This window comes from Ischnura elegans, chromosome 11, assembly GCF_921293095.1.
Source record: "Ischnura elegans chromosome 11, ioIscEleg1.1, whole genome shotgun sequence".
NCBI classification, from domain to species: domain Eukaryota; kingdom Metazoa; phylum Arthropoda; class Insecta; order Odonata; family Coenagrionidae; genus Ischnura; species Ischnura elegans.
In genome coordinates this window covers 55,287,757-55,302,647 of record NC_060256.1, presented here as the reverse complement: position 1 = coordinate 55,302,647, position 14,891 = coordinate 55,287,757, and the positions used below count along the sequence as shown (strand labels likewise).

At 38.7% G+C, this 14,891-nt stretch overlaps 1 protein-coding gene across 5 annotated transcripts in view; it reads right to left on the bottom strand.

Moving 5' to 3' along the window:
• LOC124168024 (nuclear receptor coactivator 2-like) overlaps positions 1–3,431 on the bottom strand; it is a 304,024-nt gene extending 300,593 nt beyond the window's left edge. For all 5 annotated transcript variants that reach the window (XM_046546108.1, XM_046546111.1, XM_046546109.1 and 2 more), the window contains exon 1: positions 1,817–3,431. In XM_046546108.1, coding sequence (XP_046402064.1) covers positions 1,817–1,869 — 53 coding nt within the window. In that variant the 5' untranslated portion in view covers positions 1,870–3,431. The remainder of the gene's footprint in view (positions 1–1,816) is intronic.
• Between the last annotated feature and the right edge of the window lie 11,460 nt (positions 3,432–14,891).

The following is a 14,891-nucleotide window of genomic DNA, read 5'->3' as shown; positions in this document are numbered from 1 at the left end:
ATGAGCAATAGGTTCGGGAGGTACGCATTAATGAAATCCATTACGCAGTTAAGTATTAAGGCGTGCCACCGCACGCGTACTAAAAAACAACATCGTACGTCCAATGGTAATCTATCTTCAGCGATAAAATACATTCGTGATATATACAACGATAACATTTGGCCAAAAAACTAAATTCATTCTAGTGACTCTAACATCAAGTTCCCCGGCACACAAATAACCTAGATTCAAGACGTAATACGAGGATGTATCAGAATACAGATCATTATACATAGTCGTTATATCACAGCACATTCCCCTAGCCATGATTGTGTTATTGTCGGCAATACCGTCACAAATCCGAAGAATAACCGCCCATTGACCAACGCAATGAAAACGGTAATAAATGCGGAATATATACCCTGATAACCCCAAAAACGATGTGATAACCTGCACACCACGGTCCTATCCCCGTTTAGAGAAGACATCAGAAGGTATTCCGAAATCCGTTCGAATGACAAAACTCACAAGTCCTCCGCTTATCTTTTTAATCTCGATATGTACGACCGAGTAATCAAGGACTGATACGACCGCCGAGACTTGAAAACAATCAGTAGCTGGCATTCTCGTCAGCGTAAGTCGCAAGAATACTAATTCCGAGGAACAGTAATAATTCTTCCTGCGGTTGGTTTCGTAGAAAGTAATCATCATACACGCGATACATGAGATGACTAAATAAGATCTATAACGAATGTACAGAAATACAGTGCTCCGAGTCCCAACACAGATAACGTAACACACTGCTGAATAAATTGAACAGTCCAAACAGTCAGACAAAACGTCGAAAATTTGGAACTTTGGTTGACTCAGAAGAAAAATTTCCATTGTCTCACTGCTGAGGAATTCAGTCAACATTGGTGGAAATCGATAACACTCATCAGCTATAACACACCTAGAGTCTTATAGATCGATATTGAGTTTGCGCACCCCCAGCTGATAAATTCCGTTCCTCTAACGCAAGGATTGTATATACGACGTAGCCCATTAAGCTCACAGACTTGCATAAAATGATGCAATAGGAAACATCAAGGAATGGAGTCGATGCAAAATCATATGGAATTGGAAAAAATCTGACCATATGAGCGAACATTCGAGACGTGACGTCAACACCATAGAACGTCAACATCGTCGGAATTCGATAGAACTCTCGAATTACGGAATACAACCGAAACGCTAACTGAACGTCGCTACATGGTTAGCAAACTCACACATCTCTATTCTGGAAGGAAATAAAGAAATCTCCAGAAATTCTTACTTGGGTCTTCGCGAAAACAAAAACACAGTTAATTTTGGAAAATTGTGAGTAAAAAAGTAGCACAAGTAGAACAAGTTCATAAACTTACACAAAATGATGATGTAGGGAACGACAAGGCATGGGGATAATTGAAAACCCTGTCAAACGGGGAAAATCTTGACCATATGAGCGAACATTCGTGACGTCAACACCAGAGGACATCGTCAACTGTGTTGGAGTTCGATAAAAACCTAAGCACTATATTTATGTCGGTACATGATTGGCAAATCCACAAATCATTATAATGTTCGGGAAAAAAATATATTTCCTAAAATTCTTACTTAGATCTACACAAAAACAAAAATACCGTTGATTTTGGAAAATTACAGGATGGCGATGCAATAAACGCGAAACGAACTGCATGGTAGCTTTAGACTACGAGATAACGTCCAACAATCAAGGTGGGACGTGACTTATATCACTGATATCGAGTCAAATTCTCGAGGACATGGAAAAAGATAAACAAAAGAAATTCTCTCCTACCCGTGGCTAGCATCCTGGGAGACGGGTGACGGCGTCTGGATGGCTGATGTCATTAGTGGACCACTGGCCCACGAAGCGTAAGTCTCCCCTTCCACCCTTCACGAAGAGTAAAACCACTCCAGGCGAAAAAAAATCCTCACGAAAGGCGAGCTGGGTAGAACGGTCGCAAGCAAGGAATCCAGTGAGGGACGAGGAGAAGATAAGCAGCGCTTCACTGAGGCCGGACTCAGAACCAACACCACAACCGGAAGAAAATTTTATCACTTCCGCTCGAAAGATCGGACACAGGCAGGTAAAAATTTCAATATTAATATTTATATATTGAATGATAACCACTATCTTTTCACTGATCACACAACACACGTCGATGCGGGGAATATCCAAAGGGGTATAGGGAAGGAGTCGTTCACGAACGATGGGACAAGTTTAGGTAGCAAACACGTCAAAATATATCTATCCATCCATCCCTTAATCCACAAACAACGTTAAGCACAGCACAAAATTGGATTGAAGAGTATTCACCCGATGCGCAAAGCAGCGGACTAAGTTTTTGATTCAGAAGGTGTAACTTCACAGAAGGTATAACAGATCCAGACAAACATCAACCCACGTTGATTATTTTTCCTTTCGAATTTTCCGTCATACGAAGCAAGAGGAGTTAAAAGCACAAGCGAGATCACACTCCCTTGCTAACGAAGACACAACGGAGAATCCACGCTGAAGGGGCCAGTCACAACCAACAGAAGTATCCAGGCTTTTAATATTCAGCTTCAACATCCACTCCTGTGCGAGCTAATTTGGTAACGACACTGAATATTGTCCACCGAGCGCGTCTCGGGGCGGCGACACTGCACTGCAGTCGAGAGGAGGAATGCACACCACCTGGGAACGTTTGAAACGGAAAGAGGATTAACCTGCACGGAATGGTAGCGAGCGAACAGCCTCACTCCCTCTCTCTATATGGTCTCCAACGCGAACACTCACACAGAACGCCGATCCAACCAACCTCCTCTCTATCTCAGCCGGCTTCTTCGAAAACCAGCGAGGCCGTCCCACCGGCTAAGACCCACGGAGGACCAGTGTCACCTCGCATTTTACCGGAACCACCAGCCGACTAGACTCGACAACCACCGCTCTGAGGCGTCGTTCACGGTGGCAGCGAGGAACGAGAACTTTTTCCAGCGCGGAGAAGAAAGAACTCGCAACGAACAAGAGTGTTGTCTCGCACTCCGACCGAGCGATGGCGAGTCACTTATAACGACTAGACTCCTCTTCACACGTCAGAACAAAAAAAATACTTCTCTCGACGGCGGTATATTTACTTGAATGCACGACGCCAAACTGGTTCAGCCGACAGAGGCGCGCCTGGCCCGTCGTCGGCTAACCATATCGGCTTCCACCATGTCGTCGTCAAAGGCGATTCGAACACACACTAGTCGACGACGCGAACGGTTGATATACGGACGATCCGAAGCCAGCGAACACTAAACGGGAAACGGAGGCACGTTAAGATGGTCGAAATATTTTTCCCAACACCTCCTCGTTCCTTGTACTTCGTTGGGACGCTTGCGTTGGGGGAAAAACAAGCGGTCTGGGCCACCGCCACGCTCGGAACTTCGACGTACACTGCGGGATTGGAGGGCAAAGGGAGCCGGGGTAGGGGAAGTGGTAGGATCGGAGGGGAGGTTAGAACGGAGAGGGGAAGCAGACTGGAAAGGAGGGGAAGCGAGTTTGGGCAAGGAGGGAAGGGCAAGAAGGGGAAACGGAGGAGGTAGGGAGGGAGGGGGAATTTTTTTTTCTTTTAGAGAAAAAGAAGGGTAGGGGGAGGTTCGAGCGGGCGAATGGGGGACTGGTGTGGGGGGTCACGCAGGCGCCGGAGGGGAAGAGACCTGGTTGGTTTGGAGAGTGGTGGGGGCAAGAGGGGAGGGGAAGCAGGGAGTTAGTGGGACAAGGATGGACGAAACGAAACTGAAAAGACGGCCGGGCAGGAACATAATGTCAGCCATGACGAGGCAACGCGAGATCACGGTAATGGAAGAAACAAGTTTTCTCCAGAGCCTAAAGTCCGGTTTAGACATAAATTCGTGAAAAGTTAAATTTTTAAAACTTGACGAAAAAATTAGCATCACGGCTCTAGGGCGTACGTAAAAAAATTATGCGTACTCAGCACCATCTCTCTCTCTTCTGAAGAACTAACAGCAAAACCACCGCGCACACACTTGAAATCGAGTATTATTTTATATTCCGAAATGTCATCTTTCAGGATTCACGATTGGAGCAACCAAAATTTAGAAAAAAAGCGCATGACAAATGATTACGACACAGCGACTTCCAACAATTTCACGCTAACTCTAAATCGACGAACTTTCAAACAAATTTTAGAGTTTATTTCACCATGTTCCGCACAATTTGTTCTATGAACTTCTTTATGAGTACTAGATAATCGCGATACGAGCTCTATGCAGTTTATTTTTAATTATTTTCCCATAAACATTCCCATGTAAAGAATTTTTTCGATAATACAAAAAAGGCAAGCAGATTTACCATCGGATAAGAATGCATTGTAACTAATTTTCACTCGCCATCGTTTGTTCCCTAGCACTTCGTACTCTTTATCAACTCATTTTTTACAGGAAGAATATGTGGGTGAGTAGAAGAATGGAGAATGTGAGGTAGACGGAGAGTAAGCTTTTAGATGAGATAGAAAGGAGACAGACGGTATGAATGGAGGGAGTAACTAGCGGGGAGGGGATGTTGAAAACAGTGTTAAAGGGTAGAACGTTAGGTAAACTAGAGAGAGGGAGGAAAAATATATGATTTTTAGACAGAAAGAAAGAGAGTAGGCCTTATTATGATTTGAAGAGGGCAGTGCTTAATGTAAAGATGGGCTCCCAAAATTCATCTTAAGTAGTCAATGGAAACCTACCTCAATTGGTAGAATACTATGATATTAATAATACTCTATGGATACTCTATTATGCCATAACATTAAATGCCAAAGCATAAGGTCCTTCTTCCGCAATACTTAGGAGACACTTTTGAGAGTAGAGCCGATATTTTAACCCTCACCCTGATTTTTTTCTAGCTCTAACGTGTTGGAATTCTGTCGCTTCAACGAATGTTCAAACCATAAAATAACTAAGACTACGAATACGACGGAAAAAACGAGGGCAGCTACATTTTCGACGGAAAAATGGGAATTCTTTTGGGGAAAAAATCAGTACTTTTAATAATCCAGGAAAGAGGATTTTTCTAAGGTATAAGTTACGATCTAGAAAATGCTGCCTCTCCAATGTATTTTTTCGTATTTACGACATGTAGGTTGCTTAGTTAGGGCGGTTGAACTTCTCAAATCCGGCGCATAGTTTTTTTTTTAACAGAAAGTAAGACAAAAACGCCATTAAGACACTTGTGATCGAATTCATAGGATGGATTTAATATCCACAATGATCATGAATATTTTACCCGGGCATTATAAGTAAAATGAATCAATTTTTTTAAATAATCATCGATTAAAGAGAAAATCATTGATGGATAAAAATCACCTTTGAAAATTTCTTCAATAACAAACTCTTTGATCACGCTTTTTCAAAACTTTTCATAAATAAGGAAAAGTTACTAATTTATTATCATCCAATAACCATAGAAACGGTTTTATTTTGGTAACCAGCCTTTTCGGAATTTCATTTAAGGGCCCCCGCGCACTGGCAACTTTAATCACCGGCAACTAAACAATTTAATCACCCAAGAGTTGCTCGCTACCGCGCACTGGCGATTAAATAGTTGCCTCTCAGCTCAGTTTACAATGGATCTCGTGGAAGCTAGTTGTGTTGTCGCGCTCATTCTGAGACAGCGAAAAAATAAGCAAAGGAACAAAAGGTTTTGGGTGCATCCAATAATTAGTTCCAGACTTCTTGATGGACAATTTTATAAGCTGTTTGACAGATTGAGAGAACACCCAAATAAGTTCTTTAATTATTTTCGAATGAGCATAGAAACTTTTGATCGACTGCTGATTAGCCTTGTACCTCGAATAACTTACCAAAATACATCATTAAGACAGGCTGTACCACCTCAAGAAAGATTGGCGGTGACTCTAAGGTAAAGACATTTTTAAATTAAAAACAATAAATAGTTTAAACATTTTAATGCCTAAGAAATGGAAATGCAACGCTTTTATTGATTTTTAATAGTAGTTTCTGAAGTAAAATAATTAATTTAAGTTCAAAATTGAGGACTTGTCGACGTATTTTCCCATACATTTTGAGAAGTGATTGCAGCTGGTGGCAGAAGCTCTTGAAATTGCCCTCTTGGTACAAACGTAGTCAATCAACTTTGTTATTGAGTTCTTGCAGTACAAAACCTGTGAGAGTATATTGTAATTCATATGGATTTTGTCTAATATCTAATAGTATTTTAAGGAATATAAACGACTATTTCTAAAGCAATTGCGAATTAGAAATATAACGTGTCTCGTAACTCACAAAACGGTGAGTAACGATAAAAATTGTATACATGCTCAATATTTTAATTTGGCTACTTGTTGTTGAAGACAAAAAATAACTAGAAATTAATATTTAAAATCACTGTCACAACATATATAAGGTTACAATAATTCAAATATGATTTACCGCTTTATTCGTTCACTTGCAAAATGTTAACCTTTAGATAAATTAAGTATATGACCTATGATTTTTACTTTATTCTAATTTGCCATTAGTTTTGATCCATTGAGTCGAGTCGTGATCTTGAAGTTTTTCCATCCAATCACTTACTTTACGTTAAAAGTATTTCTCTGCCGACGCTAAAGAAATTTTAAATACTTCATTAAATTCATCATGAGGTAATAAGTTGAAGAGACAAATTCTTTGTTTCAAATAAATGCTTAACAGTATTTGTCCTTGTGGACTATCCCCTTTTTGGAGTAATTTACATTAACTCTACTGTATGTAAAATTGGTAGGAGAAGTTCAAAGAACTTTCGTTTATCAAGTTACTGAAAAATGATCACGAATTCAAACACCTTAATATAATAGATATCTTAATCAAACTAAATAAATCTGGTGTATATAGGTACCAGGAATGATCTTCAATAGCTTTAATCGCAAATTGGTAAAAATGTTGGAGTGGCTATGTAATATTGGACCAGATATCAGGGGAGAGATACATCCATCTAGTTATCAATGGAAAGGAGACTAAACTATTGAAAAGAGACTAGGTTGCATCGAGAAACACATGATAAGGAAACTCAAGAAAATAAAATATGACGCGAGCTAGAAAGGATTGGGCTGCAATCAGTGGCGTAACTATGGGGGGGGGGGGAATGAGGGGATATAACCCCCCCCCCAAACCATCAGAAAATTAAGAGAGTTATTTAAAAATATTGCCTAGTATTGACGTAGATGGAATGCGAGAAATTCCAAGGCTCAGCATTATATAGTCTCTACAATAGAGATCCGTGGTCCACCATGTAATATGCTGTGAAGCAGTGGTAGCTGGATAACCAGAAAGAAGAAGTATAGGAAAGTAAAGAAAAGAATTTCGAAGAATCTCAAGAGTATGAAGAAAATGTAATGAAAGGAATCAAATGAAGGGAAGGTGTAACTATGTAAGTAAAATATTCTGAGGTAGTTGTTTACTTACATAATGCAAGTAAGTTAATTTGTAAATATATGGCTTCCAAATACAATCCAGAGCATGTTCAGTAATTAATATTACCGTAAGTAACCCCAAAACTTAAAAACTATGAGACCTTTGCGAAACGCGTCCAGCAAAACACTTTCCAAGATGCGCTCCGAACAAGGGCCGTCAAGCAACTGAAAAGTTGCCAGTGCGCGGGGTTGGGTAAGCATCCATGCGATCTATTCCTGCCGGCAACAATTTAATCACCCTCAGAATAGGTCCGGACGCAATTATTTAGTTGCGGCAACTAAAAAATCGCCCGTGCGCGGGGCCGCAGTCAATTTCGTGTGTTTCATTTGAACTTCCACAAAGCAACTAAATAGTTGCTTTGAAAAAGTTGCCAGTGCGCGGGGGCCCTAATACTCTACATTTTGAAGGACGCGAAAAGTTAGGTTAAACAAAAATATGCGATAATAACCGTCTGGAAAAAAAAATCTTTGAGCTTAATTAAATAAGAGCTTTGAGCTAGTATAAACAATACGATTGCGCGATCTCAACAATTTTGAGATCGTTAAAGTTATTATCGCACATTTTCGTCCAACCTTAATTTCTTTAATTTAGGTATTTCATGGTATATAATTTCAAGGTAGGTAACTGCAAAGTGCCTCCAAAAAACTATTTGCGTTTTCGTACTCAGGGGCGGATCCAGGATTTTTTTCTGGGGGGACTTTCCTTCACTGGCACAAGGGTCTGACTGGCAAACGATCTTAACATACTTGTGATTAAAAACAAGATACAGCAAGTACTGTACAAAATATTCTCTTTATTTTAACATCAACTTTATTAATATGAAATCAAATGATTGAGGTTCTGTAATACACATAATAAAACGAACATAAAGGTAACAGTATGAAAAATTTTGCCTATTTTTTTAAGCGTCTTGGGGAATAACCAAGTGCCCTAAATCCGCCTTTTGTCGTACCCAAGTAACTAAGGAGTTGCGATCCCGTGTTAATGGAGAAAAATGCTTGTATTTTTCTCCCTTACCACCTTCGGAAATATTGGAGATACCCTCTATACAGGAAACCAAAAGTGCGAGGGGAAACAGGCCAGGAAATATTCTACAACTCGCCTTAAACGGGAGAATACTCATAAAATGCACCCATCTCTGCAGCGTTAATAATAGGAATATGCTTTGGGGGAGAATGGGATGCACTGAGGTGACGACACCCCCCCCCCCCCGGGCAACGGGGGGCCCGGGAAAATTTTTGAAAAATGACATGCCTGGAGTACATTTTACATCATACTTGCACTAAAGATTTAAATTTAAGCAGATGCTGTTATTGCATTTCAAAACTAAACAATAGTTTTGAATAATCTTTTTATCCTAGCCACTTTTCTGAAAGATTCCCTCGAAGATCCAGCGAGGGAACGGCTTTACGGTGAACAAGAGAGGAGCGAGAGAAGAAGCGGATTGAAAATCGTGAAGTCGAGGAAGGGAGAGTGATTGGAAATTGGCCTTGGGATACGACTGAGGCGAAAGTTTCGTAATCCGCTCACTCGCCAGAACGGACAGCGGTTTCCCGGAGCGCTAAAGCCAACGTTTTCGCGAGTGGAAGAGGCGTTTTTTCCTGCCCAAGCAAATTTCTTTCTGAAGTAGGAAGGTTGAAAGAGCCAACTTCGTTGCCTAGAATTTATTTCGGCGGTTGCACAGTACATAAAAGTATATATCTTCGTAAAAGAAATATTAGGCTGGCAACCAAGTAGTCGTTTTTTATTTTAAAAAATCAATTTTTCATGAATTAATTAAAAAGTAATTATCTTTTGTAGTATAGAAATATTTTAAGGTTTGTTTAAAAAAAATAAAAAAAAACAAATACTTAACAAAAAATCGTAATGGAAAATACCTTCCAAGTTCTGCAATAAGCACAACATCTTTTATGTCCAATAAGATCATGTTCGACGCGAGGGGTCGCTTATTCATCTTAGCTAAGCCATTCCTTCCGACAGAACATAATACTCACTACCATATTACTTAAAACATTGTTAAAAAAAAAATTAAATGACATGCGGAATGTTACGACGTAAAAAAAAACGTCTGGAACTTAGTTGCCAACCAAATATACCACGAAATTAATATCTACAAAAATATATATTTTGCTCAAGCCAAATACGGCCCTTTTAAAACGCTCATTAATCTATGTAGGGCCAAAATTATTAACTGCATTACCTGATATTATCAGAGGTTCAAATTGTTCAATAACTTTATCAAAAAGAGTAAGAAATGGTAACTTATACCGAAAATCCAAATGTAGTTTTGTTGATAGTACGATTAATAAACAATACATTTCTTACACACGACAGATTGGGGTTAAACAACAATTTTTATCTTACCATGCATGTACTCAATTTTAGTATCTGGTCTTAGTTTAATTATTTTACAGTCACACACTTCGTATAAGTCACGTACTTCAGTCAATTTCGAAACATAAACAAAAGCTATGGTTTCGAACACTGTCAAATTTATTTTGACGATCACTAGTTATTTGATTACCTATCGACCATATATGGTCCATCTCCATCAATGTGCATTGGTCAACTACCTGTAGATAGAAAACAATGGCCTTTGCCCAAGGTAACGACTGAAATAGATTTTAATCACTAGATTTACCGTAAGCTTTCCGATTCTACGTCTACGATCATCTTATTTATAATTCTTTAGGGATTTGTAACACCAAAAATTAAATTTTAGGCGCAAGGGTGGCACGAGGCACATATTTCCTTAATCAGATATGGAGTTTGGCTACAAAACCACAATGTACCTATTATAAAAAAGACCTGTTAATAACCAAGCCTAAAAATTTCATAAAAAATACACTAACTTCAGTCTTTCCCACTTTTATCATAAGTATTATTTTCCGATTTGTACAATCAATTACGCCGCTTTGCGGCATTTTCAGCTACAAATTAAAGTTTAATAAAATGAAATTAATTACTTTAGAAGTAATTTATTGAAATTTTGAATATGCATGATGGAATAATTTGGGATTGGAGTAAAAAAAGCAAGGAATTATTCAATCATGATATAAAATATTTAATAATATCGTGTTAGAATATTTTATAATTATATTTGAATTTATACCAAAAGATATCTCTAAGAGGCTAGTATCCAAGATTAAAACGGAACAATTGCAGGTTTAAACAATGGGTATAGAATATAAAACAGGTATACCGTAGATATACTAACTGTGAGTACAGCCACATTATGTCGAATAGCATTATTATCACTATAAACTGTGTATCAAAAGGCTTTCATTTCAAAACTAATTTTTTCTCACAGGCCGGATGACACCAAAAAATCTGCCACTGACAGCACTACGCCTTTTTATGAATTCAGCTTGGTTGAGCACCTGTCCTCATTTTATACGACACTTTATTTGGTTCCTTTACCAAGCTCTGTTTTGAATTTTTGGCAGATTTCGAAGAGCGAAAAAAGGACGTTTTAGTTGAGACAGAGCGGTTAGTAGTTTAATCGCTCAAGTTGGTTGAGCAGCTGACTTCATTTTATACGACACTTTTTTTGGTTCCCATTTCAAGCTCTCTGATGAATTCTTTTACAAATTAACCCTTTCTAACCCAGAGATGTTTCTGGGAGAAATTAAATATCATGCCTTAAAAATGTTTAAAAAAAATTTAAAACGTGAAACTTTTCTACTCAATCATAATTATTGCGGCAGCTACACATTTCGACATTAATCCTTACAGCACAAAAGAACACGTATTTTAAATCTTTCCTGAATAGAGCTGAAAATGTATACATTTCTGATGTTGCTTAGAAACAACATTGGGTTATATAATGGGTTAAAAACGACTAAAGAGCGAAAAAATGGCGTTATAGTTATGACAGAGTGGTTAGTAATTCAGTCGCTTAAGTTTGTGTCTCGCTTAAGGGTATTTGGGCGACTCGGAGCCGAGACTTTTCATGAGATAAAAAGGACTCCTTTCCTCAGAACATTGGGGGGGCCCTCACTGCCAAGATTAATGCCAAATTATGCCGATTGCAAGCCAAAAACTTTCCTCGTTCTCGGAAGCATGTCGATGTCGGCATTGAGATTAGGGTAAGAGGAGGAAGATAGTCGGTTCAAGGATTTCACACAAACGGGACGGGCAGTCGTATCTCATTATTCGGATGGGAAATTAAGATGAGGAGGAGCACTGAGGAAAGCATTAATGTTAACAAGAGAGCCGTGGGCTGCGCAAGGATATACCCGCGGATTATATGAACATCCATAACTTTTAAACTCCCGAGATAAAACTTGTCGAGGAGTTAAGAGAGAATGAAAAATCCTTTTAATCAACCTCCCGGGTGAGACGATAGAGGCGGTGGGGTATACGCTTTCTTTCTTTTTTCGAAAGATTACACAAAGGAAGACGATGAAAAACAAAACATCATCTACAAGACGCGTGCCCCAAAGCATAAAAAGGTGGTATAGCCACTTTTAACACAGTGAGCGTAGGATGAGCTCGTTTTGAAGAATCACGTTTCACAAAAAGAGTCGAAAGAATTCTTAAAAACAGGCAGGTACACTATTTTGTTTAGTCCTGCGATGTATTTCATTATTTATTGCAAAAATTCGATTCACAAAACTAGGTTAGATGATCGAGGCGGTTCGAAATACGCGTTCTCTCTGTTTGGGAGATTCGATAAAGACTCGAAGTTATAAAAGGCTCAACCTTTTCTATATGATGTGCGTTCCAAAATATAAAAAAGGTAGGATAAACCTTCCGTTAAACGCAACCAGCGCATAATGAGCTCGTTTTTAAAAAGATGATTTCACTATAGAAACGAAATAATTCATACCTACAAAACAGGTAGGTGCACAATTTTGTTTCGTCATACAATTACAATCATTGTCGAAAGTAAACATTCAACTGGGACGTTTTTCACATAGCCGTGGTTAAAGAGGCAAAGGACACAATTTGGAGGCAAAACATTTAAATTACTCATCTACTTTGAATAGGTGATGAAAAAATAATACGGGTCCGGAGAGTATCTAGGGAAATATAACGCAAACAATTTGCGCCGTCCTGCAATATTATGAATTATTCATCGTTAGAATTCAACCTGCGAAAAAATGCTGTCACAAATAGACCTGTGGAATTAAAGAACATTAATATGGAGCGACAAGACATCTGCATCGATCATGCTATGAAAAATAAATAAGGGTCGATCGATAAATTATGTGAAAGAGTACACAAAAGAATTCGAACATCAAAGAGGAGTAAAACAGACACAGAGATGGACTACATAATTGCCTGTTTACCACAATACCAGCTTGAACTATTAAAACAGCGACATAAAACATTAGGTAAATATTTCACTGAGCACGTTCATTCATTCGTAAAATCTCGAGAGACGAAAATTACAAAGGTGGAATATTTTATTGACAAGAAATTAGGAAATTGTTCGCCAAAGAATAAATATTGATATTTTCATAAATATCATTTATTTAGAATAAAAGTATTCTCACAAAACGGATTTAAATAAATGATGCATTTCCTATCTTGAGACTTATATTAAAAAATATTGTTCACCTGATTCTTACAAGAACAAAATTACTGCGATGCAATTCACTGAAATAATGGAATAAGGGAATTGTATTCCTGAAAATAAATGTCAACATATTCTTAAATCGTCTTTTGTGTTTCAGCATGATAAATTTATTTGAAATATTTATTTCTATTTCATTCTAATAAATTTATTTAAAATAGAAATATTTCCAATTATGACGTAAATTTGTTGTTACATACGATTGCATTAGTTTTAGGACCATATCAACTCAGAAGACGTGAAAAATATGTAACAAGACGTGAAAAACGACGGAGAATTAAAAATTTTACTTGAATTAAATGTATTCTACCTTAGACTTACAAAGAGTCTAGGGTTTATTAATGTATTTCCGAATGAAGATGACCATATTCGCAGAACCGTCCGATCTTCAAACGATTCGTTCAATGAGTCATTTATTGCACGAAGCAAGAAAAATGACACCACGGAAATGAACCGTTCCTAAGTGAATGCAACGTCTGACTGAGTTGCAACCAGCGCGCTCCACGCGGTCACTAATTCTCAACTTCCAAACAAGCCCAAATCCGGAGATAGAGCATGTTTTCCGTCAATATAAAACGGCCGAACTATTTCACGTAGTTGTGAGCTTACCCTCTGTCATACACGTGAGAAATTGAGAGGAATGAGATTGATGAGAAATGTGAGAGGAAAGAGGACGACGTAAAAATATTTTTCATTCTGCCAATATCAGTGGCGTAGCCAGGAATTACGTTCCGTCCTTTAACGAATGAAGTTTTTTCGTAATCGGAAATACTTCATTTTAAAAGAAATATTTTGTAAATTCATGATTTTCCAATATTTTGTTTTCTTTTATAAAGGAAAATGATTGTTTTTTTATATTTCGGGGAGGGGGAGGGGTGGTCGGACAACACCCTGGCTACGCCACAGACCACTACCTAATTGTTTCAAAACAAAAAACACGAAAGTTACCACACATTTTTTTATGAGTTGGTGACGTCATTAGAATTCTGGTTCATCAATCCAGCTGTGTCCCATCCGATGGACGAAGTGTTGCGCTCGAAATGCCCCCCACACATAATTCAAAGTAGGGGTCGGGCTGTTTCTGAAAACTCTCTGCCAACGCCAGGATTTGAACCCGATCCCACGAGGTGGGAAGCCAACAATCTAGCCACCACACCAACCCGATCCACCTATTCTTTTCCTTCCTGATCCTCGTTCAAACAAACATTCCATGTGGGTGTGGCGAAGAATGGAGAATGTGAAGTGGACGGAGAGGAGGAGAAACGACGAAGTGGGTGAGGACGACATGGTGGGTGAAGAGAAGCAGCCTTTAGATGAGGTACGGAGGAGACAGAAGGTATGGATGGAACGAATACTTATCGGGAATGAGATGTTGAAAGCAGTGTTAGAGGGAAGAATGTTAGGTAAACGAGGGAGGGGAAGGAAAGGAATAGGATTTTTAGAATGAATGAAAGGGAGTACGTCTTATTGTGCATTGAAGAGGGACGTGCACGATGGAAGGGGATTTTCCCAGAATGCTTCTCAAGTACTTCATGGAAACCTACCCTAATCGTTAGAATACTTTAAATAATAAGAGGTACAATAAAAGTAATTTTGCATGGAGAATATTTAGAATTCGCGACTTCTTGATTCGCTAGAGCGATAATCGGCTTCAGTGCATGGGACCAAGATAAAAATGGGAAAATCCTAGATCTCGTGAATAGTCTGATTGGTTGTCTACGACGACAGCGCTTGTTTTCATGTTGTATACTTCGATTGGAAAGTGGAATGCAAGGTAGTAGACCTTATTATGAATTAAAGAGGGATGTGCATGATGGAAGGGGAGGATCCCAAAATTATTTTC